This window comes from Bos taurus, chromosome X (genome assembly GCF_002263795.3).
Source record: "Bos taurus isolate L1 Dominette 01449 registration number 42190680 breed Hereford chromosome X, ARS-UCD2.0, whole genome shotgun sequence".
Classification (NCBI taxonomy): Eukaryota; Metazoa; Chordata; class Mammalia; order Artiodactyla; family Bovidae; genus Bos; species Bos taurus.
In genome coordinates this window covers 56,816,822-56,836,191 of record NC_037357.1, presented here as the reverse complement: position 1 = coordinate 56,836,191, position 19,370 = coordinate 56,816,822, and the positions used below count along the sequence as shown (strand labels likewise).

General features: G+C 46.4%; 1 protein-coding gene across 3 annotated transcripts in view; it reads left to right on the top strand.

Annotated features, from left to right (window-relative positions):
* COL4A6 (collagen type IV alpha 6 chain) overlaps positions 1-19,370 on the top strand; it is a 338,008-nt gene that overhangs the window by 303,841 nt on the left and 14,797 nt on the right. For 2 of the 3 annotated variants that reach the window (XM_024988805.2, XM_005227897.5), the window contains 14 exons: positions 628-788; positions 1,279-1,458; positions 1,980-2,163; positions 5,028-5,081; positions 7,765-7,836; positions 8,238-8,345; positions 9,461-9,682; positions 10,051-10,212; positions 11,706-11,876; positions 12,760-12,903; positions 13,334-13,459; positions 14,226-14,407; positions 16,276-16,339; positions 18,750-18,824. In XM_024988805.2, coding sequence (XP_024844573.1) covers positions 628-788; positions 1,279-1,458; positions 1,980-2,163; positions 5,028-5,081; positions 7,765-7,836; positions 8,238-8,345; positions 9,461-9,682; positions 10,051-10,212; positions 11,706-11,876; positions 12,760-12,903; positions 13,334-13,459; positions 14,226-14,407; positions 16,276-16,339; positions 18,750-18,824 — 1,905 coding nt within the window. The remainder of the gene's footprint in view (positions 1-627; positions 789-1,278; positions 1,459-1,979; positions 2,164-5,027; positions 5,082-7,764; positions 7,837-8,237; positions 8,346-9,460; positions 9,683-10,050; positions 10,213-11,705; positions 11,877-12,759; positions 12,904-13,333; positions 13,460-14,225; positions 14,408-16,275; positions 16,340-18,749; positions 18,825-19,370) is intronic. The other variant, XM_002699886.6, reaches the window with a different exon arrangement.

The following is a 19,370-nucleotide window of genomic DNA, read 5'->3' as shown; positions in this document are numbered from 1 at the left end:
GTGTCCCAGGTGACTCAAACTCAGGCAGGAGGTCCATGGATGACACTTAAGAAATGATTGTTTGGTGAAGAGATTGTCCTTTCAGAGTTTCAGTGACTATCAAGTGATTATCAATTTTCTAAAAGTAGGAAGAGGCCCTTTGGGATCTTAGGGAAACTCAAAGTCACCTATGTCGGCCCAGAGTCTCTTTTCTTAGACCGTAAGCACAGATGGTCTAGGTGGCTGGGCCACAGTGCTAGTGACTCCATGCTATCTCTTCAAAGATGCTTTGCTGAACTCTCTACCATTAATTTCTTTGGCATTGTCTCTGTATACAAAGACGTTTTGGTGAATAAAACCTTCACATAGCTTGGATTGCAGACTCTCAGCTGATTAGTATAGGTCAGTGGTTCTCAACTCTGATGGCACATTAGACTGGGCTCTACCCTAGATGAATGAAATCCAAATCACTAACACAGATGTACTTTGATCGAGAGTGAAGCTAGTTCATTCGTGTCTGTTCTCTGCAGGCCTTCTGATTCCCTCCATGGAGTTGTTCAAGTCACAAATTACAACTGGCGAGTCTTCCTTCTTCTTGTAAAGATGGCCCACTTAGTTTAATGTTGTCTTTTTTAATTTTTCCTCCAGGGGACCCAGGTTTTTGTGCTTGTGATGGTGGTGTCCCCAACATGGGGCCACCTGGGGAGCCAGGCCTGCCTGGGCCACCAGGACTTCTGGGCCTTCCAGGTCTTAAAGGAACCAAAGGTGATCCAGGCTCTGGGGGTGCACAGGGCCCATCAGGGGATCCAGTAAGTCTTACCAAACTTGGCCCTGAGGAATCAAATGGGAGCTTGTCAAATGTCCCTCACTCCTCAACAAGCACTTTCTTAAAACACATAAAAGAAAGATGGGGATAAAGCAAACCTTCAGGATTTTGATCTGTAATGTGAAGAAATCTGCTTAGCTATCTTGAAAGTCCCTTTCTGCTTGAACCAACTCGTGTTCCCTCCCTTCCTTTCTCCCTTCCTTCCACAAAGTAACTTACAATTGACCCACACTGTGTCAGGCCTTGAAAATAAAATTTGAATTAAGGCAAAGTTCCCATCCTCAAAGATTTCAAAACTTAGAAAGGGTAAGAAAATAAATGGGCAATGATAATCCAAGGTGATGACATAATCCAGTGTCCATTTTTTTTTGTGCCAAAATGTACCCAAAGACTTGTTTTAGGTCGAATCTATGCGAGGTAATAAAATTCCATGAAGTCTGTATCTCCTAATCATTCCCTTCTCTTTTTGTCAGGGTGTATTTGGGCCTCGAGGTCCAACAGGCCCTAAAGGAAAGAAAGGGGACCCAACTCTCAGCACAAGATCAGGGATGCCAGGAGAGCAAGGTGATCCTGGCCCCCAGGGGCTCCCTGGTGAGACAGGAGCCCCAGGCAAGGATGGAATACCAGGTTTACCAGGGCTGCCAGGCCTTCTGGTAAGTTGATTTTTCTTGGGTGACTAGTGCTATAAATCCTCACACTTGACTTGGCAGGGGAGGAGGCTGATGGCAGCTTCCTACCCCTGTCACTAACACTGTGCTTTTCCTTTCTGCAAAATGGGAATCTTTTTCTCAGAATGGGTCATTGGCTCACTTGATAAATGCTAGTGACAACTGACCATTATCACTTAAAATGCTTCAGTTTCTTAGGACATTTCCCTTGCAGGCAATCCAGCTGCCTTCTGTGACCAATCCCTGCCCCTTATACAGGGTTGTTATCTCTGCTCCCCTCACCTGGAGCCTTTTGCATTATCAGATCACGCAGGGTTGACAAGCTTCATTCCCATTACCTCAACTCAGAGGAATTGATTGAAAAACTAGAGTGATAAGGAATTTTAACTGAAAAAAAAAAAAAAAAAGCCTTGCTCCCACTGGTTATGTGTCTCTTTCCTATTGTCAGAGGGCTCTGCAGATGTGTCTTTAAGTCACGCTTTCATTCTTTCCTATGTGTTGTCTAGGGTGATGGTGCACAGGGCTTCCCCGGTGAAAAGGGGTTACCAGGACTTCCTGGTGAAAAAGGCCACACTGGTCCAACTGGCCCCCCAGGAATTGGGCTACCAGGGGCTCCTGGACCTCGTGGACTTCCTGGAGATAAAGGAGTAGATGGATTACCAGGGCAACCAGGCCCCCGTGGAGTTCCAGGTGAATAAGCGAATCTGATGGCTTTGGGCTTGGAAAACTGACTCCTTGAGTATAGATATGACCTAGATATATGAAATGTGTCATAAGAAGACTAATTGTAGTCACTGCTCTCAATCCTCTAGAGGGTTTTCATGTGGAAAAGGGATCGTAATTGCATTGTGGTACAGGTACACAGAACAATAGAGATTTCGGCTCTACTTAGTGAAAAACTTCCTAATAGAACAGTCCAAACAGAGTTGCTTTGGGAGGTTGTGAGCCCATCATCTCTGGAACATTTTAGACAGAAGCTGGATGACCATTTACTACAAGCGTCATGAAAGAAATAAGTGGAAATTGGACAATAAAGGTATCCTCTAAGTTGTATGGTAATATCATCAGGGAAGAACCTTTCTTTAATTCATAAAATCTCAGATTGAGAAGAGACCCTAGTTCTATCTAGTCTGATTTCCATTTCATACTTTAAATCCCTCCTATTTACATCACTTCTTTTTCTACTTGAATTTCAGGAATTATAGAATGATAGCTCTGTTTATAGATTGTTAATGTGCTATGCTAATAATTTCCCTTCTTGCACACAGCTAGAGCAGCTCTTCATCCCAACTTCTGTGTTTCCACAACTTCTATGTTCCCATTAGTGGTACCATACTTCTTATAGTCATCTGGAATTGCAAAACTTGAAATTTGTCTCATATCCTTCATTTGCAATACCTCTTATAATCTTCCCTTCCTCTTCTTGGTATTAAGTTCTCGTTATCTAATGTCTAGCTTATCAAATACCTATATGCTTGTTGGGGTGGATGGATGGATGAATGAATGACAACAATTTCCTAAGTAGTTTTACATCTCCTACCTCTGGACTTCCCCACTCAAATCCACTAGGAACACTTCTGCCAATTTTATATCTGTAAAGTGCTGATTGCCTGTTACTCCCCCAGCCCAAAGCCACAAATGGTTTCTACTGAACAGAGAAACACTCTACTGAAACTCCTCAGACTGGAATTCAAAAGTCTCCAGACATGGACACAACCAACTTCTCTAACCTGGCCTTATCTCATACTGTTCATAATTAAAACCAAACACTAAAACAACAGTTTCTCTCACTGTCCCCGCAAAAAGGTTATTCATTTCCACCGCCAACATTTTGCCCATGTTGCCTTTTTTTCTGGGATACTCTTCTTCTTTTGTCTATGTACTCACATCCCATCCAACTTTCAGTGTTCAATATAAGCCCTAATTCTTTCACTAAGCTTTCTCTTGACCCCTACGGTATGTCATTGCTAGTTATATATTTCCTTCCGTTAATGTTTTTAACTGTTTCTAATTCATTATAAGCCTCTGGATACTAAGGAAGGAGAATAATCCTTTCTAATGTTTCTCAGTCTGCCTAGTATAGTGCAGTACTCCACAAGAGACTAATATACACACTCACAGAGGAAAGGGCCTTCCCCATAACCAAGAGGGTTTTTCTTAGATCTATGTCTCCTCTTTCCACCTCGTCACCTTGAAGAATTACAAAAAAGAGGACAGATACCGGGTCTTGTAAAAATGTATTTGTTTTAAAATGTACTTTTGTGAATTTATATAATAGTACAAGTTAAAAATTGATCATTCATGACTCTTAAAGCCAAGTCAGTATTTCAGTCCAAGGCAGTATTCCTCTTAAGGTTGTGAAGAATTTTTTTCAACCTTTTATTTTGTATTCGGGTATATCCGATTAGCAAACAATAGTTTCAGGTGAACAGTGAAGGGACTCAGCCATACATATACATATACATTCTCCCCTAAACTCCCCTCCCATCCAGGCTGCCACATAATATTGAGCAGAGATCCCTGTGCTATACAGTAGGTCCTTGTTGGTTTTCCATTTTAAATATAACAGTGTGTACATGTCCAGCCCAAACTCCCTATCCCTTCCCCTCATCTTTCCCTACAGCAAGATTGTGAGGAATTTTATCAAACAAGATATGCTTCCTTTTGGAAGTCTTGGTGTCAGCTACAATTTTGCTTCCACCTTGTTCCCCGAAACATTATTCATGGTCATTCCACTGCCCCTCTGCCAATTGGATCTTCACTCTAGGTCAACCCGTTTGGCAGGCAACTAGGCTTTAAACTGAGTTATATTAACATGGTACCTATAAACTTAGATATACTCAAATTTGGATATTATCAATATTCAAACTGCTTGAAAACAGGCTGAGTCAACAGAAGGAACCCCAGGGTACCATTTCTGTCCTAAACTTCACTGCCCCTGGGCCTGGAAAGTTCTCAAGAATCTAGTGATCTAAAAAAGCTACATAGCCTGGGAGATGCCTTATGCAGAAAATATTCTTGTTGCAGTACCAAGACTTTCCAAAAAGTGACTTCAATTAACAGCATTAGCCTTCTTTTTCTCTCTATGGCCACCAAATATAACTCCTCAAGCCAAGCTTTCTTTCCACACAGATTTAAAAACACTTCACCTGTGGGCCCTAAACATTTACAATTGTGGGCATGACTGTTGCCATGAAAGATGAAGATGCCGTTCCTAAACGTACTCACTCCAGCCAATTGTGGCTCAGGCTAGGACACATTGCCAGGAAAGGGAATGTAGTAATTGAAGCTTTTCAACCTAATAGTGTGAATTATTACAAACCCTAGGCAAAGAGACAACTAGCTGTTTCCAAAGAGGCTCTGATCCAGATGCTCATAGTAATCAATCACCCAGGTTATCACTGCAGTGGCTACTGTGTCCTTGATCCTGTGTGGATGCCAGTTTTCTCCACTCTATCCAGACAATTTGATCAGTGGGCTACAGACAAGACTTTCCTTGGGCCTCAAAGAACTTCCATCATGGTTTAATTTTCTTCTTTACTTGATTGGTCTAGGTGACTGCTGCTGCAAGGAGGAGGTTGGGAAAACAGACTTAGACACAGAGGGAGGTGAGACTTAGCTAGGTCTAGAGGTTCTCAGATGCCAGTGGTGGCAATCCTCCCCCCCTTCCCTTTTGTTCACTTTATCTCAGATATTCACAATGGCCTGAGCACCACACTGGAGGCCTGAGTCAGGGAGGGGTGATCTTAAGGCTGGGGTACAAAGGCTCATGCTGACACTGCTTCAAGGCTCCTTAGCACACCTCTTCTGGGAGGGAGGACTGAGGAAGTGGGCACGCAATCTCTGCAAGCGGCTGGGCACCTTCATCATGCATGTTGATGGCTTCACTCATCTCTGCCTTGAGTATCTTCATTTACAAACTTAACTGAGGCCATGACTTGCCTTGGGAGTTACCTAAAAGGATCCACACATCCGATATTTATTCATTTGACCTGGAATCAACTGAGATGTTAGAATCTTGATAACCAGAACTGCTTTTTGATTCTGAAGATGAGTTTTGGCATTAATGGGAAAATTCTGAATAAGGATGTCATTTGTTGCACTTGTGAAATAGAACATGGGTAGAGCTGGTTTCTGCTTTATTGGGGAGAAGGCTCTGAATTGATGTAAAGTAAGAGAGCCAGATGTATGACTTGAAGTCCTTACCTTCTCGCCATTTTGACCCTCTGCTTGCAATACACAAATGTGGTGTGTTGTACAGGACTGGTCTGAGGCAAAAGGGAAGCATGCCCTTGACTCCTTCTGGTATCTACTCATCTTCCATTTTCTCATTATTTTTCCTTCCCTGGAACCTTTCCAGATGCCTGTCCTCAGCCCCATCCTCTAAAGGTTTTGTTTTCCTCTGGTGATCACAAGTGAAAATCATCTATAGAATTGATATGATAAACTGAGGATAGGTGGTTTCATGTTTGGAACCGGCCCAGAGATATTTATCTTTTGCCCAGTTTGTTTGTTTAAGCCATCAAGCAATGGAACTACAATGTTTGATACATTAAAGTCAATTAACTACTGAAATAGTTGGGGCAGGAGAGTTTTCTCCAGGGTCCCTCTCAGAATACCACTTAGGGAGGCAGTTCTTCAGCCTAGTCCAAAGCTGAGGGCAGGACTGGCAGCCCTCTCCCCATGAAGCATCTCATCCATCATGAGATGCTTGCTCATAGAGCATCTTTCTGCAGTAGGGAAATATCCCTCTGAAAGAGCTCCATCATTTCAGCTCCTGGCAGGATGGAGATGGGTATAACCAGCTGTGGAGGAAGATCAGGCTTGTGCCTCTTTCCACCTGTGAAAATGTAACTATAGGAGCTTGAATTCTAGAAGGCAGAAAGCTGCTGCCAAGGCTACAAAATATGTCACTAACCTGAATGAGGTAGAATCTAGGGGATGGCCTCGAGGAAGCTCTTCTGAATACTCCTCCTTAAGTAAGATACTAAAAAACTAGTATTCATGGAGCACATACCAAGGTGCCCAGCACTGCTAAGTGCTATTAGCACTATTCCATATAATCCTCACAAGTACCATATGAGATAAGTAGCTCCAATTTTACACATGAGGCTCAGAGAGGTTGAGTATCTTGCTCATACAACTAGTTAGTAGCAGAACTACAATACAAGCTCAGCTCTGTCTGGCTTCAGAGCCCAACCTCTTAACCAATACATTATACTGTTGAATTCCCAATTTTGATTTAAGACTTAGAACAGGTGGGCTAAAAATGCCATCAAGCTTTTGTACTGGAAAGTAAAAGTGAGACTCGGGGAGGAATGCCAGCCAGTTGAATAAGCTGTCTGAATCATAGGTTATATACATATCTTTAAGAGATGTAATCTGTGATTTAAGTACAGGAAAAAGCTATAGCAGTTTCTTAGAACTGTGGGCTCTGTGACTTAAAGTAGATCTCTGGGGATTGTTTTAATGAATAGGCAAGACTAATTTTAATTAGCAATTGTTTATAAATCGCCTCTGAAGGAGCCAACTAACAATTCGTTCACTGGTATTTTATTAAACCTCCCCTCTGTGATCTTAGACTTTTTATTTGCACTGTGAGTGAGTAAGGAAGAATTTTCTAGGGGAAGGGCTATGCACATCAATTTCAATGTCTTGAATACTGAAATTGACGACCCCTTCTCCCAGTAGCAGAGTTGACAGTTTCAAATGAGGAGCTAAGCAAAAAGATCACCATCTGTCATGACCAAGAAAGTGGAGTTCAGTGTTTGCTTGGTGCAGACATATGTGTCCATCTGACCAAGGATAATGGATAGGTTTCAGTAGAACCTAAATGACATATGTCAAAAGAACCCAGTGGTTTGGGAAAAGCCTCATTCCAAGAAAAGAGCAGTCATGTGAACTTGAAGGGTCTTGTCTTCAAACCCTCCAATCTAGTCATGTGGACATAATAATAACTAACCCTAAGCATGCATTCTAGGGAGGGGCTCCACCTGAGGGCAGGGTGAATAGGCAACTGCTGTTTGCTGCTGTTCCTACACAACAGGAGACTTTGTTAGAATGTGGTGTCCCCGCACTAGGACACGAGGGACATTCTTCTCCATGAGAAATTGCACTAGGAGTAACTCCCAAGAGCTTCTGAAGCCAAGATTTTTCTGCATGGGCTCCCAGCTTCTGGGTGGAAAGAATAACTTAGCTGTTGCATTCGATGGAATGGAAGTAAAGGAGCATGCTAGGGGGAAGTCGTCCCTGACTCGATCGGTTCAGCTGTTTACATGTTACCATTTACAGGTATCACCTTGCCTTGTATTATTCCTGGACCGTATGGTCCATCAGGACTCCCAGGAGCTCCCGGATTCCCAGGTATGGAATGAGGCCAGAAAAAGCCACTGAACACACATGTAAGGGCCATGTACCAAAGTAAGCCAAGGATAGCCCAGTAGCATTGGGGGATCCACGTTCCTCCTGAGAGGGCAGCCTTGAGAATTGAGGAAATAGAATGGCTGCTAGAGAGGGCTGTGTGGGGAGGGGGGAATAAGAGAGGCCCTCCAAGAGATTAGGTTTTTCTTTTTTGACTGCACTGCATGGTTTGTGGGATCCTAGTTCCCCAACCAGGGAATGAACTTGCACTCTTGGCATAAAAGCACGGAGTCATAACCATTGGACTCCAGGGAATTCCTAAGACTAGGATTCTTGACTGGACATCACAAATCATAGCCACACCAATGTTCCTTTCCCCTTACCACTCACATTTGGGTTTTCAGGCCCTAAAGGGGCCCGTGGCCTCCCTGGGGCTCCAGGCCAACCTGGATTGCGTGGAAATAAAGGGGACCCCGGAAGTCCAGGATTGGTTCACCTGCCTGAATTGCCAGGTAAGAAAAGGAGCTTCTCCCCCTGCCCCCCGCCTCTCCTGTTGTGTGAGTATGTGTTTGGATTGTGGTAGCCATCTACCCACTGTAGGAAGTTAGGTTTGTGCTCTGGTGTAATTGGGGTGGTTTTGATTTCATAGTCAGACAAGACAGAGCTTAGAGCTATAGAAGGACAGCATCTCAGAGCAATAAGGGCCATTTGTGATGAGCTGAGCCAACCCCTTCAGGTTCAGAGGAAGAAACTGGCGCATATAGAAAGTGACTCGCCTGAAATCACAAAGTCACTAGTGACAGGGCTAGGACTCTGCCGGGTGATCTGACTGCATGTTCTGTCAGTTGGTCTGATTGCATGTTCTGGCAGTTCCCTGGATCAACTCCTGAAAGGTCAGAAACAGAGATTCAGATAAGGGAGAGGGGAGTTGTCATATTTCAGACCCTTGGCTGACACCCTGTTGTTCCAACCCGAGCTTCATTGTGCTACACTGCACCAGCGGTTCTCAAACCGTGTTCCCTCAGCCAGCAGCGTCAGCGTCACCTCGGAACTTCTCAGTAATGCAGTTCCTTGGCCCCTTGGCAGAGTTACTGATCAGAAGTTTTGTGGCGGGGTTGGGGTATGGGCCCGGCAATCTGGGTTTTCCCAAGCACCCCTGCCCCAGGGGATTCTGACACATGCTCAGTCTGAGGACCACCCCTGCTCAGCAGCAGGGGACTCATCTTAGGCCACGTTTCCTTGGGTTTATTGGTGTCTCAGGTCCCTCCACCACCCAGAAAGAGGGAGGCATGAGGACGCGAGTTAGACAACTCCAGAAGAGACCCGGCCTTTGACAGGAGGTCCTGGCTCTAACCTGTGCTCTTCGGCCACTATAGGAGCCCCAGGAGCGGGTTACTGAGCTCTGCCTAAGGCCCGGCCTCATTGAGCTAGAACCTCCTCTGGGTCACATGTTGCAGTCCCTGCCACCGGGCAAGTCTTCCCAGGACCAGAGACCTTTAAGAAAAGCCACACACATTACTAATGTGACAACTTTTGTAGTAGGAAAAAAATCTGTGTCAGAGTCCTCTAACCAAACCCATGACTTCTAAACCTCCATGGCCTTTTATTTTTGACTCTTCACATTTAGGGTTTCCTGGACCTCATGGAGAGAAGGGCTTACCTGGGTTTCCTGGGCTCCCTGGAAAAGACGGCTTGCCTGGGAAAGTTGGCAGCCCCGGCTTACCAGGTCCCAAGGGAGCCCCTGGTGACATCCTTGGTGCTGAAAATGGTGCTCCGGGGGAGCAAGGCCTACAGGGACTGCCTGGGGACAGAGGATTTCCTGGAGACTCTGGCCTTCCAGGACTCAAGGGTGACTTTCTTTTCCCCACCTATTTGACAGTCTGCAGAAAGGCTTTCAGTACCTGGTGTACCTACATTAATAACTGCATGAATCTGGGGTGATGGATGAACTAGGGCTTGAAATGAAAAGTCATTGTGTTCTCTCCCTGCCTTTCTTAAATCACCTGAGTCCATTCTCCTGTCTCAGTAATTCCAGAAGTATCTAGAATCCATAGTCAGATGTCTTGCAAAGCCCATAATTAGCAGCAAGGCTGGAGCTGATGAGACAGTGGCACGTCAGAGGCATCCCGGGGCTGGGCTCCTCTGCTGGAAGGTGGTTTGATGAGCGGTCCCTGCTATCAATCCAGGCTGTGATCATCTGCCTCTTCCTTTTCTTAGGTTTGCTTGGGAAGTCGGGCTTGCTCGGCCCCAAAGGTGAGCGGGGCAGCCCTGGAATACCAGGCCGTGTGGGTCAGCCAGGACCCCCAGGCCCTAGTGGTCTATTTGGCATCAAGGGCAAACCCGGGCTCCGCGGACCCCCAGGCTTTCCAGGCATTTCAGGTAGGTCCTTCAGAGGAGCAGCCACAATTTGACAGACAAGCTGGGCCCTGGGGCCCTAGCACCCTGAGGGGCAGTAACAGCAGTGTGACAGGGTCAGAGCCGAGAAGGAGACTGAGTTGTCTTACCTGAGTTTCACATCTCAAGCCCCCTATGGTGCCAGGTTGAACCAGTTTGGCCTCCAAAAAGTGACCCTCAAATATGAGCACTTCTCGCCCCTCCCCCATGGCCTCCGCCCACCCACCCACAGACCCCACCCCTGACCCTGGCAGCCTGCCTCTTGGGCCAGCAGGTCTCTGAGGACCCAGGGCCAAAGTGTTTTTCACTCCACAGTGGGGCGTGACATCCCCTGGTTCCAGCCTAGTGTTTGCAACTTGCCTTTTTCTCACACCACCCTTTTCACCCCTGACTCCTGGCCACGTGACTGAAGTTGAGTTTGTATACAACTATTAATATCTTTTTTAATCCTCTTTGTGGTTGTGTGTTTCTGGGGTCTTCACATAGGCTGTCCAGGTGAGAAAACAGCACGCAAGCTCACAGACTAACACCCCCACCAGCTTGGCCTCTCAGGGAATTATCTTACTATACATTACAACCTGGTAAGGCCAGGGGTCCCTGAACTCATACTGTGGGGTTGGCCCCCATTGACTTTCCTTCCCTTGTTGTGGAATCCCCTTCACAGCCTCCCATTAGAATCCTGGGGCTCCCAGCTACATGATGCTTTTCAATCCATAGAAAGCCAAGCCAGCCATTCATTTAGGTCCTTGGGGGCCCAAATACCTCTCTCATCACTGATTTGATCCTTTGATTTTTTAATTTCCTTGCTTTGTACCTGAACATTCCACTTTGGCAGCAGCTCAAGAGGTTAATCCCATTGAGTAACTGAAAGCCTGGTGAAAGAAGTCTCAGAATACCTAGGAGACCAGATGGGCCTTGGGAATTTCTACAGTACTTGGCACTAGGGGGTCTTTCAACTCTAATGCCAAGGAACTGGCTGACTTAACTGCTTGCATGAGGGATTAAAAGGGCAGCCCTGATCCATGACTCCCTGGGAGGCTGCAACAATTGTTGGGCTTTAACCTCTACTTCACCAGTTGGCTCAGGAAACAGCCATTGTGGACTGATTCATGCTGGAATTACCAGGAAACTAGAGTCCACTTGCCACCCTGGCTCCCTAGAGCTCCATTCAGAGGCTAAAGTATGAACCACATTCATAAAGGGAGAAGAGTTGTCATCAGAAGGGGTTTGCTCATCCGCCCTGCCAGCTATAGTGCCATGCTGGTAAAGGTAGCCACTGTGGGGCATCCTGGGTGACAAGTGCTATGCATCAGCCAACTGAAAACCACTCTTCCTGTTAGCCTGCATGGCCCATTGTTCAAAGGCTGTTTACAAACCCCAACAAGTCAACCAACAAGAAGCCAGGGGAATGGGCAGTGGCCCAGATCTGGATAGTCTCACTTGACAGCCATCATGTATTCTCTCCTGTGCTGATTCAGGATATCCTGGAAAGAAAGGTCCAAGAGGCGAGATAGGTCTCCCTGCGTCAGCTGGAAAGAGAGGCCTGCCTGGGCTGAAAGGGCTTCCGGGACTGCCAGGGCCAATTGGCTTCCTGGGGAACTCAGGCTTGCCAGGGGCCACTGGGTTACCAGGCCTGCCAGGTCTGAAGGGTAAGTAAAATGATCAGGAAGGCACCAGTGGGTACCCAACTTGCCTCCTCCCTCCTCTCTGCCTAGGAAAGGGGAATGGGGAGGGAGGTGAACAGGGCTTCCCTGGTGGCTCAGACAGTAAAGAATCTGCCTGCCAATGCAGGAGGCCCCAGTTTGATCCTTGGGTTGGGACGATCCCCTGGAGGAGGGCATGACAACCCACTCCAGTATTCTTCCTGGAGAATCCCAGGGACAGAGGAGCCTGGTGGGCTACAGTCCATGGAGTTGCAGAGTCAGACACTGAGCAACTAACACTTTCACAACAGGAGAAGACAAATGCTAAAGGAGGACTCCCACCCACAGCAAGTCACTTTCCCTGCCTGCTGGGTGGAACACTGGGCTGAATAACTTGAGCAGGAAAGCCCAGGACAGGAACAGCCACACCAGATTTACTCATTTGCATGAACCCTGCATACAGCCTGATGGCTCTCACTTCCTTTGATTATTCTACTAGACACCAGGAGTTGGGCAGGAAGGGAAGTAACTGGTCCAAGGTCACACAATTGGTTAGCAACAGCACCAAGCTAGAGCTCGTATCTCTGCCTCCTGCCTAAGTTTATTTATTTATTTTCTCTGTGCTACACATGACCTCTAACTTGACAAATTGTAAGAGAAGTGCCCAGCTCTTCTTTTCTTCCTGGTACTTAGTTCCATGTCCCTATTCAGGGAAGTAGCATAACATGTACTAAGAGCTTGGGATTTAGAGTTAGAGAAACTTGGGCTTGAGCCTCTCCTCTGCAACTTTCTAGGTATGTGACTTTGGGTGAGTTAATTAACCTCTCTGAGCATCCATTTCCTTGTATGTCAAACAGGGATAATGATAGAATTTCTTGTTTCTCAACAGGTGAGAAGGGGTCTGTTGGACTGACAGGTTTTCCAGGGATTCCAGGTCTCCCTGGTATTCCTGGAGCAAGTGGATTAAAGGGAATTCCTGGGTCGACAGGAAGAGTGGGGCCATCTGGATGGGCTGGTAGCCCTGGTGAAAAAGGTGAGCTGGGGAACCCAGTTCTGGAATTGCCACCCATGCTCCCCAAGGTACATTTTATTTATCCACCTTGTCATTCAAGTGGCTTGTACCAACCTCAGGATTTGAGGTTTCTCAATGAAATCCTTTTAAACCCAGAGAACTCAATCACTCTGCATTACCACAGCATGTTAGGGGCCTTGACACACATTCCCAGATGCTTAGTGGAGAAGGGTTTTGAGTAGGGTCTAAAATTGTAGGATCTTGGGCTTGTCCAAGAAGAGGGCATGCCTGTTAATGCAAAGTTGGGGAAACAGGGGCAGTAAAGAAGCTGGAAGAACCCAGAAAGGGCCCTGGAGTGGTGCGGGAAGAGCTGATATGAAAGAGCTGATATGACATGCTTACCCTGTGTCTAAGCCCCCCTCATGCGGCTTCATTACCTCCATCCCTGCAGGAGACAGAGGTGACCCAGGCCCCTTTGGGATACCCAGTCATCGACCTCCAATGCTGAACCTCCGCTTCAAAGGAGACAAAGGTTCTCAGGGCTCACCTGGAGCCATTGGATTTCCTGGACCCAGAGGTACTGGGGCAGGGAATGGGAAGGAGAAATACCCAAGACAGTTTTCATGACCAAACTGGACTTCTTTACTGGAAAAAAGTCCCCACAGTAGAAGGACCCTCAGAGCAGCAGTGTGGGTGGCAGTGGCTGGTGGGGAGGAGCACGGAGGCCACCTTTCCTGGGCCCGAGGAGTATCTGGACTGTGAGACTGCCGGTTTGCACTGTCCCTGTGGAACTCAGTTTTTGAACCACAGGTGGCTGTGCCCCTGGAGGGGCCAGGCAGATAGTGGGGGGTGGGCACTGAGTGGCTTTCCCACTGAGGAAGCTGGGGTGGCCCTGGCTGGTGCCCCATAAAGCCAAAGGCACCTTCTCCTGCTGCTGCTGCTGCTGCTAAGTTGCTTCAGTCATGTCTGACTCTGTGCGACCCCATAGACGGCAGCCTACCAGGCTTCTCCATCCATGGGATTCTCCAGGCAAGAACACTGGAGTGGGTTGCCATTTCCTTCTCCAATGCATGAAAGTGGAAAGTGAAAGTGAAGTCGCTTAGTCATGTCTGACTCTTAGCGACCCCATGGACTGCAGCCCACCAGGCTCCTCCATCCATGGGATTTTCTGGTCAACAGTACTGGAGTGGGGTGCCATTGCCTTCTCCTGCACCTCCTCCTACCCCAAGCTAACTGTCCCCAAACTTTCCTTTTGCCTGCCTGTGACCCAGGGCACCTGCTGCTTGGGGAACAGATTTTCTTTTGCCCAGAGTGTTTCCCCAAGACTTTTGCTTCTTTCCCAGGTGACAAAGGAGAGGCTGGCCACCCCGGGCCACCAGGCTTGCCTGGAGCTCCTGGCTTCCCCAGCCTCATCAAGGGACTTAGTGGGAGACCAGGCCCCCCTGGCTCCACAGGACTACGGGGCTTACCTGGCCTGAAGGGGTACCCTGGAATTGCAGGTTTCCAAGGAATTCCAGGAGAAAGTGTAAGTGGGCCCAGATCTTTGTCTCCCCACCAGGGAACGGCCTTGATAGCAGGGGGATGGGCCCCTATTGCCCACCTTCCTGATCTCAGCCCACTTCCCATGCCCTCCCTGAGCTAACCCCAACAAGGCACCTCCTTGAGTTGGCCAGGTCTTCTCACTTGTTCCCGAACATCCCCTCTTCCGGGCCTTTGTTCACACTATCTCCCTCACAAGGCAGAGCATCCTCCTTGCAATTGCTGACAACCTGCTGGTCCTTCAGGCCCCAGCCCAGGTACCCGCCCCTCCAGGAGTCCCTGAGTTCCCACCCTGCTGACATCCTACATCTCACACTGCTTCCACTGATCCTGGTTGGTTCTGCCTGGGTCTGATTTCCTCAATGAGATTGTTAGGACTTGAGAGCAAGCCTTGCTTGCTTTTTTGTCTGCATCCCACTGCCAGCATCCCATGTTGAATTTGGCACATCAGAAGAATTCAGTACAGACTATTTGATGTTTTGATTTCAGAAAGATCTTTGTTGCCTCTAGGCAACAACTGGCAAAGAATCAAAGTCAGTTTTTTTTTTTTTTTTTTTCTGGATTTTTTTAAAAGCAGGGTGGTAGGGTAGTTAGCAATGAGACAGGCATAGGCTTGATTCTCCGCTCCATCACTCATTAGCTCTGTGATTTGGGGCATATCACTCCACTTGCTGGAGCCTTGCTTTTCTCATCTGTTCAAAATGGGAATAGTATTCAAACCTTATTCAGCCCATAGTGAAGGTTAAGGGAGCAGGTATGTATAAAGCAGGTAGCATTGTATTTGGTACATGACAGACTCTGAATAAATAGTAGCAATAATAGTACTGAAGGGACTAAATAAATTGGATCACAGGACACCTGTGTTCCCTGCAGGCACAGTCCTTGACCTTTAAAAGTATCAGTCCAACTGATAGAGAGAAAACACACACACATACACACACACCTGAAAAAAAGGCAAAAAAAAACAGTTCTCAACCTGCTACTTACACACTAGGAAGGATGCAGTCAAAGTGGGAAGGCATTCTGGGAGGGGTCCCAGCATAAGCAGGGGCTCTGAATGAGTAGTTATGGCAATGCACAGAAAACCCCAGGTGAATGGGGGGTGTCATGGTTACGGTCCAGGGAGCTAAGTGACCCAAATCAGACTGCCACCCAAGGTCCTGGGTAGCATGTGTCCTTACTGGGTACATCTCAAACCCAAACCATACCAGATGCCAGGGGAGGAACTGGGCCAATTGCAGCCAACATGCCTGCTTCTCAGACTCAATATGTTGGACATTAGCCAGTGAGGACAGTTTTTCTTGTGAAAATTATGGGATTAAACCAAATTCAGACTCCAGTACCTGCCTGCATACAGCCCGCTACCTAGTGGCAGAAAGACTCCACATTCCTTGCAGAACCTGTGGCAGAGGCCTAGCTCCACGTGGGAAGGCCACACTTGTTCTCGTCCATCATGGCTTTGGCATGGGTGGTGATAGCCAAATGTATGCAGAGTGAATCAAGTTCCTGGACTGTCTGTTAGGTTCTGTATTTTCTAAGAGATTTGCTAGAACATCTACACCTCGATTTCCCATGATACCAATTGTGTTAGGCACTGGGAAGTTATGAATGACAAGACCAGGGTTAATCTGTGGATCAAACTCTTCCCCAATTTTTACCATAAATTACCATAAATATGCATTTCTCCCCTTGCATATCAATTTCCCCTCTGCAGGATGCCCCCCTCCTCTCCACCCCAGCCACAGAGTATGCAATGGACAGGTCTCAAGCAATGGCTCAGTGAAGGGAGGGGGAAGAGATGACGGGAGGTCCTGAGTGCTAAGCAGAAATACTGATTTCTGTATTGCTTTGAAGGGTTCACAGGGTCTCAGTGGAGTTCCCGGGCTACCAGGAGCATCTGGTCTCCCAGGTTTAAAAGGTAAGGAGCTTACTTCACTCTGTATACCTGGCTCTAGGTTCATCTACCTCATTACAACTAACTCAAATTCATTCCTTTTGATGGCTGAGTAATATTCCATTGTATACATGTACCACATCTTCTTTATCCATTTATCTGTCAATGAATATCTATGTTCCTTCCACATCCTGACTATTGTAAATAGTGCTGCAATGAACAGGGGGTATATGTGTCTTTTTCAATTATGCTTTTCTCAGGGTATATGCCCAATATATTAATGCATATATATGGAATCTAGGAAGATGGTATTGATTAACATATTTGCAGGGCGGGAATAGAGACACAGACACAGAGAATGGACTTGTGGAGATAGCAGGGGAAGGAGAGGGTGGGACGAACTGAGAGAGTAGCAATGAAATATATACATTCAGTTCAGTTCAGTTCTGTTCAGTTGCTCAGTTGTGTCCAACTCTGCAACCCCATGAATCGCAGCACGCCAAGCCTCCCTGTCCATCACCAACTCCTGGAGTTTACCCATACTCATGTCCATCGAGTCAGTGATGCCATCCAGCCATCTCATCCTCTGCCGTCATCAGGGTCTTTTCTAATGAGTCAACTCTTCGCATGAGGTGGCCAAAGTACTGGAGTTTCAGCTTCAGCATCAGTCCCTCCAATGAACACCCAGGACTGATCTCCTTTAGAATGGACTGGTTGGATCTCCTTGCAGTCCAAGGGACTCTCAAGAGTCTTCTCCAACACCACAGTTCAAAAGCATCAATTCTTTGGTGCTCAGCTTTCTTCACAGTCCAACTCTCACATCCATACATGACCACTGGAAAAACCATAGCCTTGACTAGATGGACCTCTGTTGGCAAAGTAATGTTTCTGCTTTTTAATATGCTATCTAGGTTGGTCATAACTTTCCTTCCAAGGAGTAAGCGTGTTTTAATTTCATGGCTGCAGTCACCACCTGCAGTGGTTTTGGAGCCCAAAGAAATAAAGTCTGACACTGTTTCTGTTTCCCCATTTATTTCCCATGAAGTGATGGGACCAGATGCCATGATCTTAGTTTTCTGAATGTTGAGCTTTAAGCCAACTTTTTCACTCTCCTCTTTCACCTTCATCAAGAGGCTTTTTAGTTCCTCTTCACTTTCTGCCATAAGGGTAGTATCATCTGCATCTCTGAGGTTATTGATATTTCTCCCGGCAATCTTGATTTCAGCTTGTGCTTCTTCCAGCCCAGCATTTCTCATAATGTACTCTGCATATAAGTTAAATAAGCAGGGTGACAATATACAGCCTTGACGTACTCCTTTTCCTATTTGGAACCAGTCTGTTGTTCCATGTCCAGTTCTAACTGTTGCTTCCTGACCTGCATATAGGTTTCTCAAGAGGCAGGTCAGGTATTCCCAACTCTTTCAGAATTTTCCACAGTTTATTGTGATCCATACAGTCAAAGGCTTTGACATAGTCAATAAAGCAGAAATAGATGTTTTTCTGGAACTCTCTTGCTTTTTCGATGATCCAGCGGGTGTTGGCAATTTGATCTCTGGTTCCTCTGCCTTTTCTAAAACCAGCTTGAACATCTGGAAGTTCATGGTTCATGTATTGCTGAAGCCTGGCTTGTACATTACCATATGTAAAATAGCTAGCTAGTGGGAAGTTGCTGTATAACACAGGGAGCTCAACCCGGTGCTCTGTGACAACCTAGATGGGTGGGATGAGGAGGTGGGTGGGAGGGAGGTTCAAGAGGGAGGGGATATATGTTATACTTATGACTGATTCACATTATTGTATGGCAGAAACCAACACAACATTGTAAAGCAATTTATCCTCCAAAAAAAATAATTAAAAAAATTCTTTTGTTAAAGAAAGATAAGGAACATTTCCCCTTTTACTGTGTTTTTCCAGAGCAAAGGTGGATTTCTAACAGGCCCAGGGTTCTCCCTGGGGGAGACTGTGTGTTTACAAGAAAATGAACTAATTTGCACTTCTGCTTTGGCCAAACCCCCTTTGCAATCTTTGTTAGTCAAAAGTAGGCGAATAGCAGTGGTTTGACCCACCTGCCTTCCAGATTCAGCAGCAGAGGACACCCTCAGCTCTAGACAGTCTCCTCTTCTGGTGATATTTTAGGGCTCCTCCTATCGTCTTCTCTGCCCATACCAAGCCTAGTAATGTGTTTCCCAGTGGAGATATGCTGCATGTAGCAGCATTTCTTACCAATAGCCTGGTAGCATCCCAGCCCTGCATTGCAGCATAAAAGCATAACATTTTACCCAATGGGTAATTGTGTCAAGGAGTTTCCCTGGCCGTGATTTTTCCTTCAAAAGATCTTTTTGCTATACCCCAATATAAAAACTTTTTTTCCTATTTGCTGCAAATTGAGCTATACCTTCTCCTGATGAATTAAACAGTATCTTGATATCCCCAGGAGATCAAGGCCAGACACTTGGAATTTCTGGTAGCCCAGGACCCAAGGGACAACCTGGGGAGTCTGGTTTCAAAGGTAAGGCTGCTGTACTTTTGTCTCCTACATTTCACAGACTCCTTAAAACTGAGCATTGGAAGGAATTTTGGAGGCCAAACCTAAGTTCTGCAACTTCTGTCCAGTGCAGAAAAATTCCTACCTGACATATATCCACTCAGAGGCAGTCAACATTTTCCCCAAGCAAACCAGCCTACTTTTTCTTCAAGACTCACAGACTTACAGGATAGTCTAAGACCTTTAAGATAATGGTGTCCACTCCCATAATTTATAGTTATCCAAACTACTTCTGGAACCTTTCCACTCATCACTCCTACTTCTGGGAACACTCAGAACAAGTTTACTTACTTTTTCAGTTGGGCATGTGTGCATGCTAAGTTGCTTCAGTCATGTCCAACTCTGTGTGACCCCATGGATTGTAGCCCACCAGGCTCCTCTGTCAATGGGATTCTCCAGGCAAGAATTCTAGAGTAGGTTGCCATGCCCTTTCAGTTGGGCGGCACCTTTCAAGTATGAAGACAGCTGCCACAATACCTTTCAGAGTTTCTTCATTGGATCCAGCTGCCA